The sequence below is a fragment of the Rhinatrema bivittatum genome, chromosome 16 (genome assembly GCF_901001135.1).
Source record: "Rhinatrema bivittatum chromosome 16, aRhiBiv1.1, whole genome shotgun sequence".
NCBI lineage: Eukaryota > Metazoa > Chordata > Amphibia > Gymnophiona > Rhinatrematidae > Rhinatrema > Rhinatrema bivittatum.
The window spans coordinates 8414886-8439831 of record NC_042630.1 but is presented as its reverse complement, the minus strand read 5'-3'; the positions used below and the strand labels follow the sequence as shown (position 1 = coordinate 8439831).

The following is a 24946-nucleotide window of genomic DNA, read 5'->3' as shown; positions in this document are numbered from 1 at the left end:
AGCCTGTAGGGCACCAGGACTTTCTAATCATAGGTCGCTTTATACTGAGCTTCGTGTATTTTCCTAGCAGGAGTTATAAATACATCAGAGAGGTGAACTGCTTCTGAAAATGTAACGTGCACTTATCTCTGAGAACCACGGATGGCAGTCTCTTACTCAATCCTGAAGTCCATCCTCCGACACTGCGGTGTTTCGGAGAATGAAATTCCTTCCTCGGGGAGCTTCAGGGGAATTCTGCTGCCTATGAGTTCTGTATCAAAAAGAGTGAAAAGAAAGCCCTTTGATAATGCCCTTCAGCTTTCGATTCAATACGTGGCCATTGATTGGGAAAGGAGACTTACGGGGTTTCTCTTGGGTGGTCAGCATATGCGCTGGTCGCATGATACTTTCATTACGAGAATGGACAAGAGCTTTACATCATAGCAGAATTTAATAGGACCATGTCATCTTTTACGCACATCTGTCAGTGAATTTTAAAACATGCTCACGCGACGCACATTCCCAGTTTTCCAAAGTCCATCAGTTTGTCCAATTAATAGCGAGAACGTTCAGATCCCTCTGGATCTCCATCCTGCGTGCTGCATAGTTGATCCAGACCCCTCACGCTTTTCTATAAGCTCTAAACTTGAAACCTACAGACCTGCTCCTCGTCAGGACCAGCAGTAAAGTTACATGGATTTCTAGCATATGGGTGCTGTGGATTTCATTTTTAAAATTCGGAGTTTCACATGTAAGTCTTGGCCGTGCCCTGGAACACCCTTATACCTCTTGCACACACAGTAATATAAGCCCGTGTTTTGCAGCTTTTAAAAATCCTCCTTGTTTGTGCGTGGCTCACATATGTGTGTAAGTGGCATTTTTGCACAAGCAATGTTTTTAAAATGGACCTGTTATTTTTACTTCCCCCTCCTCTTATGGTTTTTAAAACACATTCAAGTAAATACTTAAACAAAGAAGAATAGGGCATAACAGCATTCTACTAATCATGCCTTTAGATAAGGAATAAACATATTACACTGCAATGAGCTGATGTAAGGCAGTTTTTATGTTTAGACAGTCACCTCATTGGGGAGTCATTTCTTGCTCTGAATTATCAAATATGAATCTAATGCATCTATATTCTATTAACCAAGTCAGTTAAATCTTTCTGGAGGCTAAATATCCAGGCAGTAAGGTAGTCTGAGTAGAGTCTGGTTAATCTCTGTGGGTTTTTTCCTGAAGTTAAGATTTTATCTACTTAGTTTATAATTATCTCTGGATTCATATGCCCTTTTACTTTTGATGATTATTTTTTTTGTGGTTATATCATTTATAACTACAGGAAATCATATTGTTGAAAAGCTTTGAAGACAAAAGAATTGTATCAGAAAGCCCCACCCTTGAAAAAAGCTTTTCCCCCAGTAATCAGTGATGCCATGCAACCTTGCCTGATTCTGTGAAAACCAAGTGATAAACAGTCTATGATATTACAACAGTTTATTCCATCATTTAGCATCACAATTTGATGGTACAATTTTATTAATATTTCCAAGATGATAATATCATTATTTTCACCATGCGGAGTATAGATAAACAATTTTAAAAATTGTGATACTTTACAGAACTTGCTTTGCATAACTTGGATATCCTACTGCAGAGTGAAATTGTAAGCCCAGGCAGTGAATCCACTAAACTTTTGGCTATTTTGCTTTATATTTAAAGAAATAGTCCTAACAGAACATTTTATAATAATTCAGCTAGCAGTTGAAACAAGTACAATTACCTGTGTATATATTTTTTGTTTTGATGTTTATTTCAGTGCTGAAGAAATATGGCTGTGCCACATACATGATTATGAATTAAAATCAAGGAAAAATAAGAAGCTATAAAGTGCTGTTTCATAAACCAGTGGAGGCAGGCAGTTCATCCACAGAAGCCTGCAACTAAATCTAAATTCCATGGTAATCAAGATGTACAAATGATCCCAGGTACTGCAGTAAATACTCTGTAAACCAGACTGGTTTGCAATGCTGAAGGACCAGAGTTACTTTTCACTTGTCCCATAATATGCTGCTGTTTTGAAATACAGAAAACCACGTTAATTTACACCCTTCCCCAGATCAAATAACTGTCTACTACCTCAAAGACACTCTCCCAAAAGGAGAGTGTCTTTGAGGTAATAGACAGGACTCAAAGTAGCAGAAATAAAGAATTGATTTATCACACAGAATGTGCTTATGGGGATGTTTAGTAGAAATAAGGACTTCATTAGCACAAAAGAGGGTGTTCATAAGTCTATTGAAACATGCTTTTTCATCACACTTAATATTATTTTTTTATGTTTTTCCTCTTTCAGGAAATTGTAGCCTTTTGAACACATGGATCTGGGCAATCAGAGCACAGTGACTGAATTCATTTTTGTAGGCTTTCAGTTTTCTGAAAGTCTGCAAGTCATAATCTTTGTTCTGTTTCTATTTGTCTACCTGGCACTTTTGGTGGGCAACATTTTTATCATGCTTACAATCTGGCATGATCCCCGTCTCCATTATCCCATGTACTTCTTTTTGGCCAAGCTCTCCTTCATTGACCTGTGCTATTCCTCTGTCACTGTCCCCAAGATGCTGGTGGACTTCATGTTTGAGAAGAAGACAATATCATTCAATGGTTGCATTGCCCAGCTCTACTTTTTCCATTTCTTTGCCTGTGCAGAATGCTTTCTCTTCACTGCTATGGCCTATGACCGCTATGCTGCCATCTGCAAGCCACTGCATTACATGACCATTATGAACAAGAGGGTCTGTATTTTCATGGTGGCTGCTACCTGGGTCATTGGATTTGTGCACTCGAACATCCAGACCACATTGACACTCGGTTTGCCCTTTTGTGGACCTAATGTAATTAATAGCTTCTTCTGTGACATCCCACCCTTGATATTGTTGGCTTGTACAGACACCACTATGATCGATGCCATGATCATAGCTAACAGTGGGATTGTCTCCCTGGGCTGCTTCCTAAGTGTGCTTGTATCGTATGTCTACATTATCTCGGCCATTCTGAAGATCCGCACTGCTGAAGGAAGACGCAAAGCATTCTCCACTTGTGCCTCCCACCTCACTGTGGTTACTTTCTTCTTCTTCCCCTGTGTCTTCATCTACATGAGGCCTTCCACTCGTTATTCTGCAGATAGGGTAGTGTCTGTATTCTACACAGTGGTGGCTCCTATGTTAAACCCAATCATCTACACTTTGAGAAATGAGGAGGTGAAATCAGCTATGAGAAAACTGAGGGGTGGAAAAATATTTGTCCAATGAACACAAAACCTGTTACCAGTCATATTTCCAGAAATTAATGTTTCTTTCTCATCAGACTTACCACCAGCAAACACTATTTACTATCAGAATCATTATTAGCAAAAAAAAGATTGAATAATGCTTTCTAAATGCATGGAATTTAAAGGGCATTCAGTTCGATGAACTGATCTTGTTTGCATGCAACCAAAGAATATAATTTTCTAAAAAAAAAAATAAAAATCAATATACATTATTAATAAACCATGGGGGTTTAATCATATAAATTCTTTTTGTGCTATGGAAGATGAACATCAATAAAAACTGGAATAGAAGCTGCAATAAAAGCAGATGTTCAAGAGCGATTCAGCTAGGAAAGATAATATTTCACAGGCTGGCAAAGATATTTGGAACATTCAGGGAGAAATCACCACCATTAATGCCCTTCACCCTATCCACATACATACACAAAAACGCTTATTCATCTGATTAGATATCTACCTTTTCTGACCTCCAGCTGCTCTCAGACCTGAATATTTTTATTTCTGCTCCAGCCTGGAATAAGTCCATTTCAAAGTTCTGCAGCAGTTGTGGCACAATCCTTTCTTTCAATAAGGGTGATTGTTTACAGTTTTAAAATTTGTTTTTGCTTGGAACAAATTAGGAAACCTAACTATAGCAAACCATTTTATTAAACTTTTTCAGATAACGCCCTTACTGGTTCACATTAAGGATTTAATGGCACATAAAGTGTTCAAGTATGCACATGTACCATTTCTTTTGTAGAAGTCATGTTTAGTTACTGCACCCAGAACATCACTGGCACCTATTGTAGTATACTGTAGGTGATAAAGAAGAGGTGAAATTGTTCTTCCAAGAGAGAGGTTCAGTTCTTAATTCAATAAGTGCCCTAAGGATATCTGTAGATCTCAATTCTTTCCAGATTTTCCTAACCCATACCCCTCTACTTCAATAAATGTATGTGAATAAGTGACACGATAGGAGGAATGGGATGTTGAATAAAGTGTCAGTTGTGAAATGTCCAGTTGTGCTCTTGCATATAATTGAGCCCAAAGAGAAAGGTGAAAAATCAAAACTAAAATAAACAGAGACAAACACAAATGTGATAGATTAAAGAGCAAGGAATTTTAAGGAGTCTACCAGATGAAATGTTGACTAGATGATTACATTTTAAAAACTAGGATTTTTTTAAAAATTTGATTCATGCAGAAAACATGAATTGTGAGTATAATACTTAAAGCATGAAGTATATATAAACATTCACTTGCTTGTACATTTTGCTTCATTGTATATATATATCTGAGTTTATCTTGTAATGACCTTTCTCATACTTCCCAAGAGCGCACTATAAGAAATCCTAAATATAAGAATTTGCCTTTATTAAGTCATACATTTGAATCTCTTCAATGCACATATTGTATCCATCCATGTTTTCTATATCTCTACCTCAATGTTTCTTTAATTTTGATTTCTTGTCATATATTTTTTTTCATATTCTCAATTCTAATGCCATCAGTTATGTGACAGTTTAATCCTTTTTCTTGAGTCTAGGGATTTGGAAAGGCCTTTAAACTGTTATTGTTAATATCAAAATGTGATTTTCAAATGATGTGGAAAGGGATATTGCTGGAAAGAGACTTGGAAAATATACTTTTTCTTTAATAAATGGATAACCATGTAGAGAAACTGAGAAGGTGTCTCTGATTACTTTTATTAACCTTACTGTTTGTTATGCATATCTATTGGTATAATGCGGTACCAGAAGTATGACTTCCAAGTTGATGATATTCAACTTTCCTATTGGAAAATCATTTGTGAAAATGAAGAGTGCAATTAGGAAATCTCTGCTGGAACTAGTAAATATTACAGAATTAGTTTCCAATATTTTGAGATTGCAAACTGAAGGATAGATTTTATTGAGAGAGTATATTCACTTCTTTTGCTTCCTGTGGATTTTTCTTTCTTTGACAATTCTATTTAGAGAGAGTAAATTTGGATCAATTTTGGATAACCTTAATTTTACAGGATAGCTCATGCGTACTGAACCTAATTTTACAGCAAACTTAACTTGATCTGTTTCAGTGATACATTCACCCCTCCCCTCGCAATTACACAGATATATTCAAAATCAGGTAGATACAATGTAAATATTCTCTAATACAAAAACGTTAGATCTAAAATTCTTCTTGTGTTTTTTTACAAATCGTCCACAGGGGGCGATCAAATACTGCTCGCTGGCTATTGAAATCTCTCAGTTTTCTGTCTAGAAGAGAATGAAAGAAAGCAAGCTAAATTGGAAGAAGGTGACCGTTTCAAAATTAGCAGCGTCTTCACTACTCTGCAGATTTTCTTAAAGTTACTTTAGATTTGACACAGCAGCACCGCACTCCCTTTTTACCCTGCTAGAAAGAAACGTCGAACAAACAAGGAAAAATAGAAGTTAATGCTTTTTTTTATTGGACTAACAATACATTTTTGACTGGCTTTTAGGTATTAACACAAACAGAAAGGTATCTGAAAAAAGCAATAACCCCCTTTCCTCTTTTTTAACCCTGTACATACTTGCTGTGCTTTGCATATTTTATTTGTGGGGATGGTATCCGCCTTTTAACTTTCTACATATCACAAAACTGAGGAGGCACGTGACGCAGAATCTTGTTTCCTTACCGCAATGTCAGACTCACCACCTCCCTTATTCTGTCACAGATCCATCGTTCTCCCTCTGAATATGCAGCCTTACCTAACTGTGCTGACACTGAGCCTTCTCACAGGTAATTATTGAGAGCAACTGGTCTCAGATGCACAATCAGAACTGCATTGTACTTGCCCAATTCAAACATTTGGACCCTGAATACATACCCCCTGTATACTTCTTTGCTTACATTGCAGGGGCTCGTGGTCAGAACTCAGTGACACAGCTTTCCACTATGGAAACGGTAGCTGAAGGGCGGAATGTCACATTGCAATGCAGCTACAAAACCAGTCTGAACCCTTACATTTACTGGTACCGAAAGCTCCCAGGACAGTCCCTGCAGTATTTACTGCAAGCAGATTATCTTGGTTACGTATATAAAGCCAATGAGATTGAAGCTAGGATGGGAATGCGATTGGACAAGGATAAAGAAGCAGCTCCTTTAACCATTTCTGGATGCCTGGTTTCCGACGCTGCCGTGTACTTTTGCGCTCTGAGGCCCACAGCTAAACAGCCTCAAGAGAAGTCCCTACAAAATCGTCCTGTTATGAAATTGCGTAAAACCAAAAGCACATGATATAATTAATTTAAGTCCATTGCAATATTTTATGAAAACAATTTCAAAAAATTAAAAAGTCGTCTTCAGTCCTGCTTGATATGCTATATATGCTTTTCCCTAACCTATTGATAGCAAATATATTTTGAATGATAATCTAACTTCTTTTGGTTGTATCTATATTTATACTGAACAGTTTCATCTCTCCACAGATTTTACTTCCAAATGTACAAACAGATGTACTGCAAATACAATGCAGGTAATTGATGTGATCGAACTGAAAATGTGACAGCAAACATTGTAAAAAAAAACACAAAACAAAAAAAACCATCAACCGGAACTCAACCTGCATTCACCAAAGAACCCCAAGCCCGTCACTAAAGAAAACGCAATGCGGGAGCTTACACGAGGCCAGGAGTGCGCTACTTTCTCACCTGGCACCAGACTTGTCATTCTCTTTCAGGCATCGCTGCTTGGAGGCTGCTTTTCAAAATGCCCCACCATCCTGTGCTGGCGATTCTCTTTCTCTGGGAGTTTTTGGGTGAGATTTTCTCTTCCTGATTTAAAGTTTTCCAGTTGAAAAATACATGGGAGGAGACAAAATCACTTTTTATAGTTCTTTACTGAAAGTGGTTAGGAAACGTAAATTTGTCCTAAATTCTAACCAACTTTTCCCATAACTTTGGGATATTTATTTTTACTTTGTTTCTTGGATCTTTTTCTGTACCATATACTTTTCCTGGTTATCGGTTAAAAGAAAACGGCTTCGCTTTTGTCTGTTATATTCCTTTTCTGCCTTGGGGTTTTCAAAGCTGCAAGGCTTGACATACTCCAGTCTAAGACCTGATACAGAGAGTGATCACCAATAGGCCCTGGAAGTTAGCCGCTACTAATTTATGTTTAATTATTGTCTCCAGGATGTGCCAACGAATTTTCTCAAGATATATTTTTAAACAATTAAATAGAAGCTGATGAATTCATGCAGATTAATTCATGCAACATATTATTCAAAGCAAAGTCAATACATTGTTATTGTTTCAGGAAAGTTTCCTTTTTGGTATTGTCATGGTAACTTTTTCCTATAGTACTTCACTGGAAAACGTGAGTTTCAGTTTTCTTTGGTTTTTTTCTGTAAAAACAAGGTTTATTAATAGTTTAATATTTACTAAGCATGAGTTTTTCTGGGTTTTGTTGCAGGGCATATTCAAGGAGACTCTGTAAATCAGACTTCAAATGAAGAGCATATTTCCGAGGGGCAGGTGGCACGATTATTATGCAGCTTTAAAACTGTTGCCTCCTTTCCCTATCTCTTTTGGTACGTCCAATACCCCAACAAAGTCCCGGAGTACATCTTACGCAGGGATCCGAGCACTAAGGAAAACGATTCAGGTCTCAAGTCTCGATTTTCTGCGACTTTGAATAAAGAGGAGGGAGTTATCCATTTAGCGATCTCCGATGCAAGAATATCGGACTCTGGGGTATACTACTGTGCTCTGAGTCCCACAGTGACATAAATGTAGACTCAGGCTAACAAAAACCCTAGGGTTTCCTCTGTCAACTGTCTCAGTTTTTATGGGACATTTAATCCTTTTGGCCAGGGTCCAAATAGTTCCATTCCCCCAGTGGAGTCCGGTGGCAGGACCTTAACTTCCTATAGTACAGCTTCTCAGGCTCAGTCAAAAGACCAAGAAGGGGATTACATTTACATTTATTTGGATTTATAAACCGCCTAACACTGTAGTTGATCTTATCCAAAAAGAAACTGAGAAGCTCCAGCTCCATTTGCACATAAGTCCCCACAATTTTGTAATAGGATCATGATTTTATTGTTTAGTTGTTAGAGGCAAAACTGACATCTCTATGCATCAAGGTTACAATATTCCAAAAGGATTACTCGCTTGTATATCTATGGAAAATATTTGGAAAATTTATAAAGGAAGGAATTCTGATTAGAATTTCTATTGACCGGATCCTGATGGTTTCCTCTTCCAACTTTTTAACATTTAGGTTGCGTTCCAAATGTAAAAGATTTGCATAGGTTAAATTCATCCTCTTCTGCTTGCTTTTTAATAACCGATCCATTACATGAAGATATCTAGTAATTCTCTGAATGCGCCTAAAATAATCTAGTTTTCCTTAAAAGTATCTAGTAGACTAATACGTTTTCTGCAGATCACTGATCTCCTTTCAAAGATAAGCATTCAGCATTTCTAATTGCCATAATCTCCATCGCTCCTTGTTTCTTTAGTTTTCCTGTCTCATGATTTGCTAGTATTGAAGGTATTTTTCGGGAACTTTTTCTTTGGGTGAAAGTCAAGATTATGTTTCACTAGTTTTATTCCATTGCAAAAATTATTCGATTTTATCACGGTTTTGTCTACTGAAAACGATGGCATTTAATCATTTTCTGGTGGCGTCAAAATGTTCGTGCAGAAATATATACATTATTCAGAAATAAATTTTCTTCCACTAGCATTCTGTCCTCTAGAGGGCGCTCCTGTCCTTACAAGATGCAGAAGATGCTTCCTCTAGCTGTAGAAGCAGAAATTTCGAGAACGGCTTCAGAAAGCACATTCTGCTTCTACAAAACACTATTTTGGGATAATCCAATGCTTTGCTTTAACAACTTCCTATGGTCTGGAAACATTTTTTTTAAACTTGCAGACCATAATTATTTTAGGGTATCTTTTTAAAGCATTTTTTTCTGAATTCTTGTACACACATAGGGGCAGATCTTAAAACATACGCATGGGCGTAGATTTGTTTGCGCAAGCTGGTGCGAACAAATCTATGCCCGATTTTATAACATGCGTGCGCTGCCACATGCATGTTATAAAATCCAGGGTCGGCGCATGCAAGGGGGTGCACACATGTGCACCTTGCACGCGCCGAGTCTGAGGGGAGCCTCGATGGCTTTCCCCGTTCCCTTCAAGGCGTTGAAGGGAACTTTTTTTCTGGGCCCCCCCCCCCCCCCCCGGTTTCTCCTCCCTTCCCCTATCTAACCCACCCCATCTCTAACTAAACCACCCCCACCTTTGTCAAAAACATTATGCCTGCCCGAGGTAAGATACACGCGCAACCCCCAAAAACCTACTCCTGCCTCCCCCTTCGTGTGCCGAGCCTATCTTGCATAGGCTCGGCGGCGCACGCATGTGCCAGGGCTTGCAAAAAGGGACAGGGTGTGGGCGTTCCACAGCAGCCATTTGCCGCTGTGCCCAGGATCACGGGCCGACCATCAGCCGGCGCACGTAACTTTTTCAACAAAGGTAAGGGGGGTTCTAGGTAGGGCTGGGGGGTGGGTTAGGTATGGGAAGGGAGGGGAAGGTGCGGGGGGACTGGAAGGAAAGTTCCCTCCTAGGCCGCTCTGATTTTGGAGTGGCCTCGGAGGGAATGGAGGCAGGCTGCGTGGCTCGACGTGCGCAAGTTGCATAATTGTGCACCCCCTTGCGCATGCCAACCCTGGATTTTATAACATGCACGCGGCTGCTCATGCATGTTATAAAAATCGGGCATAGATTTGTTTGCACCAGGTTGCGTGAACAAATCTGCACCTGTGCGCAGGTTTAAAATCTGCCCCATTTTGTTTTTCTTTTGAAAAAGATCTATTATGTTCTCATCTTGTGTTGATTGCCTTTACCAATGAAAATGTTAATACTAATAGCATGGATTTTTTTTTTTTTAAGCAACCTCAGGTTCAATAATGATACAAAAGACAAATCCCAGTGGTTATAGGGTTAATCACCTCAAACTTTACATTCTGAATTTCTGCACAGAGAGGCGACATGATCAATAGGGAAAGATTGAGAGCAGTGTACATAAGTAGCACCCTTTGGCATCTTATTCATAATTGATTCATTTTAATCGCCTGTATATAACATTTCTATTACTACTGTTGTTGTTTTAATGTTATTTGTTATTAGTATTTATTCAATTTTCTCCAAGTTCATTTTCCTGTTCCATGTAAGACACACATGTTAAGTCACTCCAATGTTATATGTAAACCGAAGTGATTAGCAACATTGTTGCTAGAACTTCGGTATATAAAAAAAGTTAAATAAATAAATAATAAATAAATAAATCTAAGGGTGACACTGTGAAAGCCACAAATTGATTAAAAACTATATTCAGCATGCAGTTTGCAACATTTCTTGCTTGTTAAAAAACACGTTTCCAACTGTGATAATACACAGGGAATATAATTTTGTTTGCAGAAATAAGTGCAAGTTCCTAACTGTTTAAATAGACATTTCTGTTAAATAAATGGGAACTGGCTTTGTAGCATAGTGCTTAGGACACAGACCCGCTTGATCTGCAGACCAAGAAGGGAGGTCCTTTATCCACCATTCACATCATTGCCTTGAACATGTTGCTCAGGGCCTGATTCACTAAGCTTTATACCCCTAGATACAAAATGATGAAAAAAGCCTTAGTGAATCAATCTTTCTCTGTGAATGTTGAAATATGGATTGCAAATTATGGGGGTCATTTTCTAATCTCACAAAACACGTTGCAAACAGATTTGAAATTTCGTGTGCTTAAGAATTTATCTCACGATGTGGACCATCATACCACCCTTGGTTAGTTTAGGCAGTAAGCCCCACTTTCAACCATAACGGGTCATGTTTAATCATCGGTCCTGAATAGTCTTTAAATGTTCTTTCTTCTTTATTAAATTCACTTTTTTTATCGTTTTTTGTTCATTTATAGTAAAATATTTTTAACGGAGTAAAGAGCGGACTTGCCTTATTTGTGCGGAGCGCCTCCACGCTTCCAGGATAGTGCCTTCACTCACTTGTGCAGAGCGCCACCGCGCTTCTAGGACTTTATCTTCAATGCTGCCGTGCTTCACTTGTGCAGAGCGCCACCGCGCTTCTAGGACTTTATCTTCAATGCTGCCGTGCTTAGTGCTTAAAAGGCAACAGATTCCGATCGAGGGTGCTCGTATGACTTAGAGCTCCTATAGTCCGACGTACGTTTCGCAGTTGTGCTGCTTCAGGGACTCTGTCCTAATCGGAAGATTTAGGCTTAAGAAGAACACAAGGTTAGTTCCCGCCAAACTCTTTCAATATGTTAAATGCCTTCATATTTGCTTCCGTCTAAATTCATTATAATGCCGCGTTCAGTCGCCTAAAGCTCTTACCGGCATTCTTTAGGCGACTGAACGCGGCATTATAATGAATTTAGACGGAAGCAAATATGAAGGCATTTAACATATTGAAAGAGTTTGGCGGGAACTAACCTTGTGTTCTTCTTAAGCCTAAATCTTCCGATTAGGACAGAGTCCCTGAAGCAGCACAACTGCGAAACGTACGTCGGACTATAGGAGCTCTAAGTCATACGAGCACCCTCGATCGGAATCTGTTGCCTTTTAAGCACTAAGCACGGCAGCATTGAAGATAAAGTCCTAGAAGCGCGGTGGCGCTCTGCACAAGTGAAGCACGGCAGCATTGAAGATAAAGTCCTAGAAGCGCGGTGGCGCTCTGCACAAGTGAGTGAAGGCACTATCCTGGAAGCGTGGAGGCGCTCCGCACAAATAAGGCAAGTCCGCTCTTTACTCCGTTAAAATATTTTACTATAAATGAACAAAAAACGATAAAAAAAGTGAATTTAATAAAGAAGAAAGAACATTTAAAGACTATTCAGGACCGATGATTAAACATGACCCGTTATGGTTGAAAGTGGGGCTTACTGCCTAAACTAACCAAGGGTGGTATGATGGTCCACATCGTGAGATAAATTCTTAAGCACACGAAATTTCAAATCTGTTTGCAACGTGTTTTGTGAGATAAGTGTGGTTCGTTGCACGATTTCTATTAACTGTTTCTGTATAGTGGTCATTTTCTAATCCCATCGCACTTGAAATGGGACATTTCACACGCGAAAAGTTCCTTTTCGTGTGCGATAGCTAGATAGAGGCGGAGTTGGGACTGGAAGAGGAGGAGTCGGGGCATCGTTGGGGCAGAGGCAGTGGAAACTTTGCTGGCGGCGAAAAGGTAAGGCCCCTTATCACCGCCAGGAGCAAAAGCCGGCAGCGATAACACCACAGTGGGGCGATCGCTGCCGGCTTTCGCAGGCCCACCCCCACTTTGACCCCCCCATTACCATGAGATTCAGGAAGGCTTGCGATTTTAGAAAATCCAGGCCTTTGTCAGGGCAGGGGCATTGCAAGGATGTGCGTTATCTTGAACAATGCTGTGACCACTGGCACTATATAAATCAGTATTATAAATATTCCAAGGGAATACTTGACTGAAATCACCATAGTGGCCACATGAGATGGCATTCTTAAACCAAATGCCACTACCAAATACTGCCTATTACAAACTCAAACTGTGATACGAGCTGTTATTTCAATAGTTTCAACAGAGATCTCACAAATGTGTGACAACTTTTGTATAGTATGTATCACACACTAGTTTAATCATGGATCACTCTTTTTTGGAACTTGCATATAAACATTTTAAACGTGAAAAAATCCAATGTTAAAAGTATCAAAGCCCAAAGACACTTCAAGATGCATACTTCAAATGCATCTGCTTGAAAACATAAGAATTTGAACTTATCTTTATTTATTTATTTATTTATTTTTAGATTTTTTTTTATACCGGTGTTCCTGTATGAAATACAGATCACATCGGTTTACATTGAAACAGAACATAAAATTTTTGCCTAGAGGCATTACATAGAACAAGGTTAAGGAACTTGGAACAGGGTAAACTAGATCAACATTAACATAGTAATGTAAACGTATTGGCTAACGAGTCTCATTTAGCAAAATAAACAAAAAGAAACTTAAAAGGAAAACAGTAGATGTCACATGAGACCTGCAGTAAGATCTTTATATGGATGCCATTTGCTTATAAAGTTCACCAACTTAGGTTTCCAAACCTGACACAGGCCGGGTATTTTGATGTTATAAACACATTAGCCACAGGGGTAATTTTGCTGCTATGGCTCCATAATTCAACAAGGCTTACAGGAGAGCCATTTCCCTAGGAAGCCCCGAACTCTGGAACACCCTCCCTACTGAACTGAGAACACAGCGAAGCTTAAAAAACTTCAAAAAAGAACTAAAACTTGGATGTTTACTAAAGCATACCAAAACACCGAATGACTCTATCCTACATATAAGCATGAAGAACCAATCCAATGAACGTAATTAACCTGTACAGTTTATCAAAAGAACTATGCTTATAAAGACTACGATAACAATGTTAACAAGCAGTGAATTTCTGTACACTCTGTTAAACATCGATACTTTGTAAATCGTTGTGATGGCGAAACCAAACGATGGTATATAAAACTCGATAAATAAATAAATAAATAAATTGAAGTCCAGTGCAAAAGTCAATTTATGAAATAATATAAATAGTATTAGAGAAAAAATAGACTTTCCATAATTTCTTGCTTTCTTTTTAAGCAGTGACTGTTATATCCTTGAAAATTTGATTTGTAAATTTGAGTTGCTGTGATAACTGTCTAAATTTATTTGCAGAATTAATTGCTCCTAGCAAAAGAATAAACCAACTGAGAGAACGAAAGATTCTCAAACAACCCACAGACTTAGATGTGAAAACTATCTGAAATTACACATACACAATGCCTTTTGTGCTAGCCTAATTCCAAAGATCCAACAAACTGCCTTTTGAGTGATGGACATTAATACCTACAGAAGATTACCAATAATGTAACCAATCATTTTGTTTCTGATTCTGCTTTTGATTTTGCTGACCCTCTAACTATGTATGTCAGTTTGTAAACTGTTCTGATGTACAGATGGTACGATGTTTAGATAAATAAATAAATGTGATATCTCAGAATCTATTATTGATCATCTTTTGCTGGAAATAATTCAAAATATGGTATCCAGTTCTGTTAACCAATGGCTAGATGGACACCTCCATTTTTTGTTGACCACAAAATACCTTCAGTTGAAAAGACTTGTATAGACAGGGAAACGAAGAAATGAGGTGGCTAGATCTATTCTTTTCTGATTTGTATTGAATTTTTATGATTGAATATTGGAGGAATGGCTTTAGACAAATGTACACAAACACTCTTGCTTTCTCTCTGGCATTCAAAAATTGTTTGAAAGCTGCATATTTCTCTGGTGAAATGAAAATTGGAAGCATTGACTAAAGGAGTCCACAAAGGCAAGGAATGAACTCCGGGACATTATAGACTGCAAACGCACATGCTTATTGCCTTGATGAAAGACTGACAATTCTGGATTTGTTTGAGTAAACAATTTGGACTATAACACTCATTAAAGGAAAGACAAAACTTTCATTAGAGTCCTGAGAAGTTTCAAAATGTAGGGACCACCACTTCTGTGTTTTCCCTCCTCCAAACTATTAATTTCCTGGCCCTTAGTGTGTTGTCACCTGAGTCTAAAACAATTACATGTGAAGAGAGCGCAGATGGCTTGGGATTTTTTCCCCTGTGAACAGTGGATTTCCCAAGAGTATAAAAGTGGAAGGAAAAAGAGTTTCCCTTTAACGATGCCTTTTGAGATTTAGGTGCACAGGGAGAATTTCAAATGCAGGAAACTGGTCAGTGTACTAATTGTATGATGATGACATACATGGTAAACCAAAGCCTCAGGGGAGCATTCACCAACCCCACAAACTGAAGATTTCTGGGGTCTGGAGGTGTTATGAGTGAAAAACAGAAGCTAAATCTTTACCAAGTCTTTATTGTCTGAAAGTTTAATTTCTGAGTCAAATATTGAAACAAACAGGGGTTGAATTAGCAAAAGTTTGAAACTTGTAAGCGGCAGCACCAATCTTCAAGACTTCAACTGGCCACTGCCCATTCATGCACCTACTGGAAAACAAATCTGTCAGAAGTGAGACACTGCTCACCGCATGCTTGGCTGAGAAATGGCGGGGAATTCTGACTGATAACTAAGGAATTATTTGGGAAATGTAAATATCTTGGGAAACCCAGACTGAATATTAAAACTTTAGTTTGCTTTAGAGTTCCTTTAGGTAAAACTTCAATAGGAGCCTTGAATTGTTAAAAAAACATAGATGGCCATTCACATCTGCCTTCTTTTTTTTTTCATTTTCCTTTAAATACTTCCCAAATTAATAATGGGGTCTTGACTTATTGGAACATTGTGATTAATTATTTTTGTATGTTTATTACTCAGTTTATCGGTAATTTTAATGTTTGCTTGTTAACTTCATTGGTATATGATGTAAAATGTAATAAAATATAAACAGAGCAAAAGATGGCCTGTCCATGCCACAGGTAGTTGGATGCTAGTCTCTTAAAGTGTTTGTTAAACACAATTATTCTATTTATCATGCTCAGATGCATCTGATGTGAATTGCCATAGAACAGGTGTGGCCAATTCCGGTCCTCGAGAGCCACAAACAGGTCAGATTTTCAGGATATCCACAATGAATATGCATGAGATAGACTTGCATGCACTGCCTCCTTTGTATGTATGGCCCTAGAACGTTTTTTATATAATGAAGCCAGGCCTTGCTTCTCTTCTTGCTCTCCCTTTAATCTTTCCTTAGAGAAAACCTTTCAGTTAGGTTTATGGAAAGTAATGGAATTAAATTAAACAATTCTTAACCAATGTACAATCAATGAGAAACACTGACAATTGTTTTTCTCTCCTGGATGGAGTTCATGAATCACCCAGTTCCTGGCTCTTTTGCAGTCCTCATATCTTTATAGTATCTTCCATGTTTTACTTTCTTGATGCACAATCACTCACTCACTTAGGTCTTCTGTAGCAATTACTCAGTACTGGTGAAAAAAATTCATGTTTAATTATGAGACATTATCACTTTTCACCTTTGTCTCATAAGATTCTGCAATGATTTAGATTTGTTTTCTATTTAATTGCCCCTATCATAAAGGGGAAGGAGACTACTCTCTGCTGGAGAATGGTTTAAACTGACCTTCTTAACCCAAATGACCTTTCTTATAATGCTGAACAAATTAATAAAAGAGGAGATGAAGGCAAATACTAAGGGCCTGATTTTAAAAAGCATTTACATGCTAACTGGGTTTAACATGTGGAAATGCAGTTTACCCATGTAAGTGAGCTTTTGAAAATTGCTGCAATATATGCCACTGAATTGTCCACAGGATATTATATATTCTGCTTTTTCACACTTAAAGGTGCAGTTTACATGCATAAATGGCTTTTTAAAATTGGTATGATATGTGTAACTCCTTTTAAAATTACCTCCTTAGAATGATCATTAAAATTAATTTTTACGCATTTGCTGCACATTTCTACCTGGCACAGAGTCTGTAAAGAAAGCTTCTGTGTTGTGACTGAGGATGCTTGAAGCAGGAAGCTGTGGGTGTGGATCTCAGAGGTTAGTCCCCGAGGACTCCAGAAGCAGTATAAATAGGTCAGCGTGATGACTGTGATCCTTAGAAGCCAGGACCATCAATCTTTCTGGATTCCAGAGGCAAAGAATGGATTCTGTGACGGAGCCTTCCCAGCTAAGGGAAAAGGAGCTGCGTTATCAGGCGGAATAATGAAAGCCACACATCTCCTCGCCTATGTGTTCTACTTTATTTCCTCCTGAACCCTTTTCATTTCACCAGTACATGCCAGAGTTTGGTGAGAAGCAATATTTTAACATATTTAAGAAAGCACAATGTGGTAAGTTCTTTTTGTTTGCTTTTAGTTAACACAGAGCTTTGATTCCATCTTTACTTGCAAAATCAAAGCATGGGCTTAGTTTGTCTACTACAGGGGTCATTTTCTATTGATATCGCACCTGAAAAGGGACTTTTCGCATGCGATAGCTTCATAGAGGCGGAGTTGGGGTGGCGTCAGCACCGGAAGAGGAGGAGTTGGGGCAGCACCATTGCGGATGCGGCAGTAACATCACTGGGGGTGAAAAGGCAGGAACCATTATCGCTGCCAGTAGCGTGCCCAGTAGCACCACCTTTCACAATGGCGCTATTGGGTGTGAAAGCCGGCAGTGATAACACCGCGGTGGTGCGATCACTGCCAGCTTTTGCAGGCCCACCCAACGCTTCACCCCCCCCCCATCCCCCATTAGCGCCGGGATTCAGGAAGCTGAGGTAGGTTATAAAATCTAGCCCTTAGTTTGGGAAGAGAGTAAGGGATGGGGAGATCAGATCTGTGGTATGTGTGAGTACGTGTGGGGGGGGGGGGGGGGGAGGGAGGGGGCTGATTCAGCACTAGCACCTGGAGTATTTTGGGGTTACCACCTCCCATACCCCCAAATTATGCCTCTGAATCAGAGATTTAATGTTATGATCAGACATAAGCATATTTATCTGTGCTTAGATACATTTCTCTCCAGGAAATTTACAATGTATTTTCTTTGCTGTACACTTGAGATACAAAGACAGGTTGGGGATTTGTTGTTATGTAGCATTTTCCGCAAGCTTCTTTCAGTGCCTGAATTGCATTGGACAGGGTAGAACCAGCTCATAACCCGGCTGTATGCAGTCTTATTATGGAGTAACACAAGAAGAGAGGGATTGAAATGCTGAAAAACAAATCACCTATCCGGCAGTGCATCATGGACTTCTGCTCCCCATTTCCCTCCCTATATTTATTTGAATCTGTGATCAGTGGATTGGCTACAGATAGCCATAAACTGCCTTTGGGAATGAGCAGCTTTTACCTGTCCATTTTATTGGGAGAAAGGGATATAAAAAAAACTCCATAAATCTCTTCCATTTCTAAAATCCATTTTACTATATGTTAATCATAAGAACATAAGAAATTGCCATGCTGGGTCAGACCAAGGGTCCATCAAGCCCAGCATCCTGTTTCGAACAGAGGCCAAACCAGGCCACAAGAACCTGGCAATTACCCAAACACTAAGAAGATCCTATGCTACTGATGCAATTAATAGCAGAGGCTATTCCCTATCAGGTCGATCCAGTAAAGTGTGCTCCGTCGGAGCGCACTGTCGCCCTGCTCTGGACGCGTGTTTTCCCTTACCCCTTATTCAGTAAGGGGAGGAAAACACGCGGCCCACCCGCGGCACCTAATAGCGCCCTCAACATGCAAATGCATGTTGATGGCCCTATTAGGTATTCCTGAGCGATCCAGTAAGTAAAATGTGCAGCCAAGCCGCACATTTTACTCTAAGAAATTAGCGCCGCCCAAAGGTCGGCGCTAATTTCTTCCGGCGCCAGGGAAGTGCACAGAAAAGCAGTAAAAACTGCTTTTCTGTGCACCCTCCGACTTAATATCATAGCGATATTAAGTTGGAGGTCCCCAAAAGTAAAAAAAAAGTAAAAAAAAAAATAAAAAAATTTTGAATTCGGCCCGCGGCTGTCGGGCCGAAAACCGGACGCTCAATTTTGCCGGCGTCCGGTTTCCGAGCCCGTGGCTGTCAGCGGGCTCGAGAACCGACGCCGGCAAAATTGAGCGTCGGCTGTCAAACCCGCTGACAGCCGCCGCTCCAGGCCAAAAGGAGGCGCTAGGGACGCGCTAGTGTCCCTAGCGCCTCTTTTTCCTCGTTTGCACCGCGTCGCCTAATTTAAATACTGGATCGCGCGCACCGGCGAGGGGCCGGTGCGCGCGCCGGGAGAGCGGGCGTTAGTCCGCTCTCCCACGGACTTTACTGGATCGAGCTGTAAGTAAACTTGATTAATAGCAGTTAATGGACTTCTCTTCCAAGAACTTATCCAAACCTTTTTTGAACCCAGCTACACTAACCACATCCTCTGGCATCAAATTCCAGAGCTTTATTGTGCGTTGAGTGAAAAATAATTTTCTCCGATTAGTCTTAAATGTGCTACTTGCTAACTTCATGGAATGGCCCCTAGTCCTTCTATTATTCGAAAGTGTATAAAAGAGGGTGTTCATAAGTCTATTGAAACATGCTTTTCCATCACACTTAATATTATTTTTTTATGTTTTTACCTCTTTCAGGAAATTGTAGCCTTTTGAATAAATGGATCTGGGCAATCAGAGCACAGTGACTGAATTCATTTTTGTAGGCTTTCAGTTTTCTGAAAGTCTGCAAGTCATAATTTTTGTTCTGTTTCTATTTGCCTACCTGGCACTTCTGGTGGGCAACATTTTTATCATGCTTACAATCTGGCATGATCCTCGTCTCCATTATCCCATGTACTTCTTTTTGGCCAAGCTTGCCTTCATTGACCTGTGCTATTCCTCTGTCACTGTCCCCAAGATGCTGGTGGACTTCATGTTTGAGAAGAAGACAATATCATTCAATGGCTGCATTGCCCAACTCTACTTTTTCCATTTCTTTGCCTGTGCAGAATGCTTTATCTTCACTGCTATGGCCTATGACCGCTATGCTGCCATCTGCAAGCCACTGCATTACATGACCATTATGAACAAGAGGGTCTGTATTTTCATGGCGGCTGCTACCTGGGTCATTGGATTTGTGCACTCGAACATCCAGACCACATTGACACTCGGTTTGTCCTTTTGTGGACCTAATGTAATTAATAGCTTCTTCTGTGACATCCCACCCTTGATATTGTTGGCTTGTACAGACACCACTATGATTGATGCCATGATCATAGCTAACAGTGGGATTGTCACCCTGGGCTGCTTCCTAAGTGTGCTTGTATCGTATGTCTATATCATCTCGTCCATTCTGAAGATCCGCACTGCTGAAGGAAGACGCAAAGCATTCTCCACCTGTGCCTCCCACCTCACTGTGGTTATTTTCTTCTTCTTCCCTGGTAGTTTCATCTACACGAGGCCTTCCACTCGTTATTCTGCAGATATGATAGTGTCTGTATTCTATACAGTGGTGGCTCCTATGTTAAACCCAATCATCTACACTTTGAGAAATGAGGAGGTGAAATCAGCTATGAGAAAACTGAGGGGTGGAAAAGTATTTGTCCAATGAGCACAAAACCTGTTACCAGTCATATTTCCAGAAATTAATGTTCCTTTGTCATCAGACTTACCACCAACAAACACTATTTACTATCAGAATGCATATTAGCGAAAAAAGATTGAATAATGAACATTATGGGGTAGATTTTAAAAGAAGCGCGATCAGCCTACTTTTGCTTGCGCATCAGACTCAAGCAAAAGTACGCTGGATTTTAGTAGATACGCGCGGAGCCGCGCGTATCCACTAAAATCCTGGATCGGCGCGCGCAAGGCTATCGATTTTGTATAGCCTGCGCGCGCCGAGCCGCGCTGCCTCCCCCCGTTCCCTCCAAGGCCGCTCCGAAATCGGAGCGGCCTCGGAGGGAACTTTCCTTTGCCCTCCCCTCACCTTACCCTCCCTTCCCCTACCTAACCCACCCACCCGGCCCTGTCTACACCCCCCCCTTACCTTTGTCGGGGGATTTACGCCTCCCGGAGGGAGACGTAAATCCCCGCGCGCCAGCGGGCCTGCTGCGCGCCGGGCCGCGACCTGGGGGCGGGTACGGAGGGCACGGCCACGCCCCCGGGCCGTAGCCACGCCCCCGTACCCGCCCCCAAAACGCTGCCGACACGCCCCCGGAACGCCGCGACGACCGGGCCCGCCCCCCGACACGCCCCCCTCCGAGAACCCCGGGACTTACGCGAGTCCCGGGGCTCTGCGCGCGCCGGGAGGCCTATGTAAAATAGGCTTCCCGGCGCGCAGGGCCCTGCTTGCGTAAATCCGCCCGGTTTTGGGCGGATTTACGCGAGCAGGGCTCTGAAAATCCGCCCCATAATGCATGGAATTTAAAGGGCCTTCAGTTTGATGAACCGATCTTGTTTGCATGCAACCAAAGAATATAATTTTCTAAAAAAAAAAAAAAATCAATATACATTATTAATAAACCATTTAATCATATAAATTCTTTTTGTGCTATGGAAGATGAACATCAATAAAAACTGGAATAGAAGCTGCAATAAAAGCAGATGTTCAAGAGTGATTCAGCTAGGAAAGATAATATTTCACAGGCTGATAAAGATATTTGGAACATTCAGGGGGAAATCACCACTATTAATGCCCTTCACCCTATCCACATACATACACAAAAACACTTATTCATCTGATTAGATATCTACCTTTTCTCACCTCCAGCTGCACTCAGACCTGAATATTTTTATTTCTGCTCCAGCCTGGAACAAGTCCATTTCCAAGTTCTGCAGCAGTTGTGGCACAATCCTTTCTTTCAATAAGGGTGATTTTTACAGTTTTAAAATTTGTTTTTGCTTGGAACAAATTAGGAAACCTAGCTATAGCAAACCATTTTATTAAACTTTTTCAGATAACGCCCTTACTGGTTCACATTAAGGGTTTAATGGCACATGAAGTGTTCACATATGCACATGTACCATTTCTTTTGTAGAAGTCATGTTTAGTTACTGCACCCAGAACATCACTGGCACCTATTGTAGTATATTGTAGGTGATAAAGAGGAGATGATATTGTTCTTCCAAGAGAGAGGTTCAGTTCTTAATTCAATAAGTGCCCTAAGGATATCTGTAGATCTCAATTCTTTCCAGATTTTCCTAACCCGTACCCCTCTACTTTAATAAATGTATGTGAATAAGTGACATGATAGGAGGAATGGGATGTTGAATAAAGTGTCAGTTGTGAAATGTCCAGTTGTGCTCTTGCATATAATTGAGCCCAAAGAGAAAGGTGAAAAATCAAAAATAAAATAAACAGAGACAAACACAAATGTGATAGATTAAAGAGCAAGGAATTTTAAGGAGTCTACCAGATGAAAAGTTGACTAGATGATTACATTTTAAAAACTAGGATTTTTTTTAAATTTGATTCATGCAGAAAACATGAATTGTGAGTATAATACTTAAAGCATGAAGTATATATGAACATTCACTTGCTTGTACATTTTGCTTCATTGTATATATATATATCTGAGTTTATCTTGTAATGACCTTTTTCATACTTCCCAAGAGTGCACTATAAGAAATCCTAAATGTAAGAATTTGCCTTTATTAAGTCATACATTTGAATCTGTTCAATGCACATATTGTATCCATCCATGTTTTCTATATCTCTACCTCAATGTTTCTTTAATTTTGATTTCTTGTCATATATTTTTTTCATATTCTCAATTCTAATGCCATCAGTTATGTGACAGTTTAATTCTTTTTCTTGCGTCTAGGGATTTGGAAAGGCCTTTAAACTATTATTGTTAATATCAAAATGTGATTTTCAAATGATGTGGAAAGGGATATTGCTGGAAAGAGACTTGGAAAATATACTTTTTCTTTAATAAATGGATAACTATGTACAGAAACTGAGAAGGTGTCTCTGATTACTTTTATTAACCTTACTGTTTGTTATGCATATCTATTGGTATAATGCAGTACTAGAAGTATGACTTCCAAGTTGATGATATTCAACTTTCCTATTGGAAAATCATTTGTGAAAATGAAGAGTGCAATTAGGAAATCTCTGCTGGAACTAGTAAATATTACAGAATTAGTTTCCAATATTTTGAGATTGCAAACTGAAGGATAGATTTTATTGAGAGAGTATATTCACTTCTTTTGCTTCCTGTGGATTTTTCTTTCTTTGACAATTCTATTTAGAGAGAGTAAATTTGGATCAATTTTGGATAACCTTAATTTTACAGGATAGCTCATGCGTACTGAACCTAATTTTACAGCAAACTTAACTTGATCTGTTTCAGTGTTACATTCACCCCTCCCCTCGCAATTACACAGATATATTCAAAATCAGGTAGATATAATGTAAATATTCTCTAATACAAAAACGTTAGATCTAAAATTCTTCTTGTGTCTTGTTACAAATCGTCCACAGGGGGCGATCAAATACTGCTCGCTGGCTATTGAAATCTCTGTTTCCTGTCTAGAACAGAATGAAAGAAAGCAAGCTAAATTGGAAGAAAGTTACCATTTTAAAATTAACAGAGTCTTCCCTACTCTGCAGATTTTCTTAAAGTTACTTTAGATTTGACACAGCAGCACCACACTCCCTTTTTACCCTGCTAGAAAGAAACGTCGAACAAACAAGAAAAAATAGAATTTAATCCTTTTTTTATTGGACTAACAATACATTTTTTTACTAGCTTTTCGGTGTTAACACAAACAGAAAGGTATCTGAAAAAAGCAATAATCCCCTTTCCTCTTTTTTAACCCTGTACATACTTGCTGTGCTTTGCATATTTTATTTGTGGTGATGGTATCCGCCTTTTAACTTTCTACATATTACAAAACTGACAAGGTATGTGACGCAGAATCTTGTCTCCTTACCGCAATGTCAGACTCACCACCTCCCTTATTCTGTCACAGAACCATCGTTCTCCCTCTGAATATGCAGCCTTACCTAACTGTGCTGACACTGAGCCTTCTCACAGGTAATTATTGAGAACAACTGTTCTCAGATGCACAATCGGTACTGCATTTTACTTGTCAATATCTAAGAATTGCCCAAGTCAAACATTTGGAACCTGAATACATATAACCTGTATTCTTCTTTGCTTAAATTGCAGGGGCTCCTGGTCAGGGAAACTTTGATAAAATGAGAAAAATTGTTAGAAAAAAACTGAATGGAGCATCTACAAAGGTAAAAAGTCAGCAAGAGGCTTGGTCATTGTTAAAAACAATACCATCCTAGAAGCACAGTCCAGATGTATTCCACATATTTAAAAAGTTGGAAAAAAGGCAAAACGATTACCAGCATGGTTAAAAGGGGAGGTGAAAGAAGCTATTTTAGCCAAAAGATCTTCATTCAAAAATTGGAAGAAGGATCCTACAGAAGAAAATAGGATAATGCATAAGCATTGGCAAGTTAAATGTAAGACATTGATAAGACAGGCTAAGAGAGAATTTGAAAAGAAGTTGGCCGTAGAGGCAAAAACTCATAGTAAAAACTTTTAAAAATATATCCAAAGCAGAAAGCCTGTGAGGGAGTCAATTGGACTGTTAGATGATCGAGGGGGTTAAAGGTGCACTTAGAGAAGATAAGTCCATCACGAAAAGATTACATTATTTTTTTGCTTTGGTGTTTACTAAAGAGTATGTTGGGGAGATACTCGTTCCGGAGAAGGTTTTCATGGGTAATGATTCAGATGGACTGAACCAAATCACGGTGAACCTAGAAGATGTGGTAGGCCTGATTGATAAACTGAAGAGTAGTAAATCACCTGGACCAGATGGTATACAACCCAGGGTTCTGAAGAAACTAAAAAATGAAATTTCAGACCTATTAGTAAAAATTTGTAACCTATCATTAAAATCATCCATTGTACCTGAAGACTGAAGGATAGCTAATGTAACCCCAATATTTAAAAATGGCTCCAGGGGTGATCCAGGAAACTACAGACCGGTTAGCCTGACTTCAGTGCCAGGAAAAATAGTGGAAAGTGTTCTAAGCATCAAAATCACAGAACATATAGAAATACATGGTTTAATGGAACAAAGTCAGCATGGTTTTACCAAGGCAAGTCTTGCCTCACAAATCTGCCTCATGTTTTTTA

General features: G+C 39.4%; 2 protein-coding genes and 1 long non-coding RNA gene across 4 annotated transcripts; all 3 read left to right on the top strand.

Annotated features, from left to right (window-relative positions):
* The first annotated feature begins 2357 nt into the window (after positions 1-2357).
* LOC115078761 (olfactory receptor 1509-like) lies at positions 2358-3290 on the top strand. Its single transcript, XM_029581779.1, has one exon. The coding sequence runs from the start codon at positions 2358-2360 to the stop codon at positions 3288-3290; it is 933 nt and encodes a 310-aa protein (XP_029437639.1).
* Positions 3291-7007: 3717 nt separating this feature from the next.
* On the top strand, positions 7008-14350 carry LOC115078762. Its single transcript, XR_003853143.1, has 2 exons — positions 7008-7076; positions 14031-14350. It is a non-coding gene; the product is annotated as an uncharacterized LOC115078762 (long non-coding RNA).
* Positions 14351-18560: 4210 nt separating this feature from the next.
* On the top strand, positions 18561-20391 carry LOC115078086 (olfactory receptor 1509-like). 2 transcript variants are annotated; one of them, XM_029580720.1, is made up of 2 exons: positions 18561-18579; positions 19484-20391. In XM_029580720.1, the coding sequence occupies exons 1-2, from the start codon at positions 18561-18563 to the stop codon at positions 20389-20391; spliced, it is 927 nt and encodes a 308-aa protein (XP_029436580.1). The 2 variants fall into 2 exon arrangements, with proteins under 2 accessions (XP_029436580.1, XP_029436579.1); XM_029580719.1 differs by lacking the exon at positions 18561-18579 and having other exon boundaries at positions 19459-20391.
* The last annotated feature ends 4555 nt before the right edge of the window (positions 20392-24946 follow it).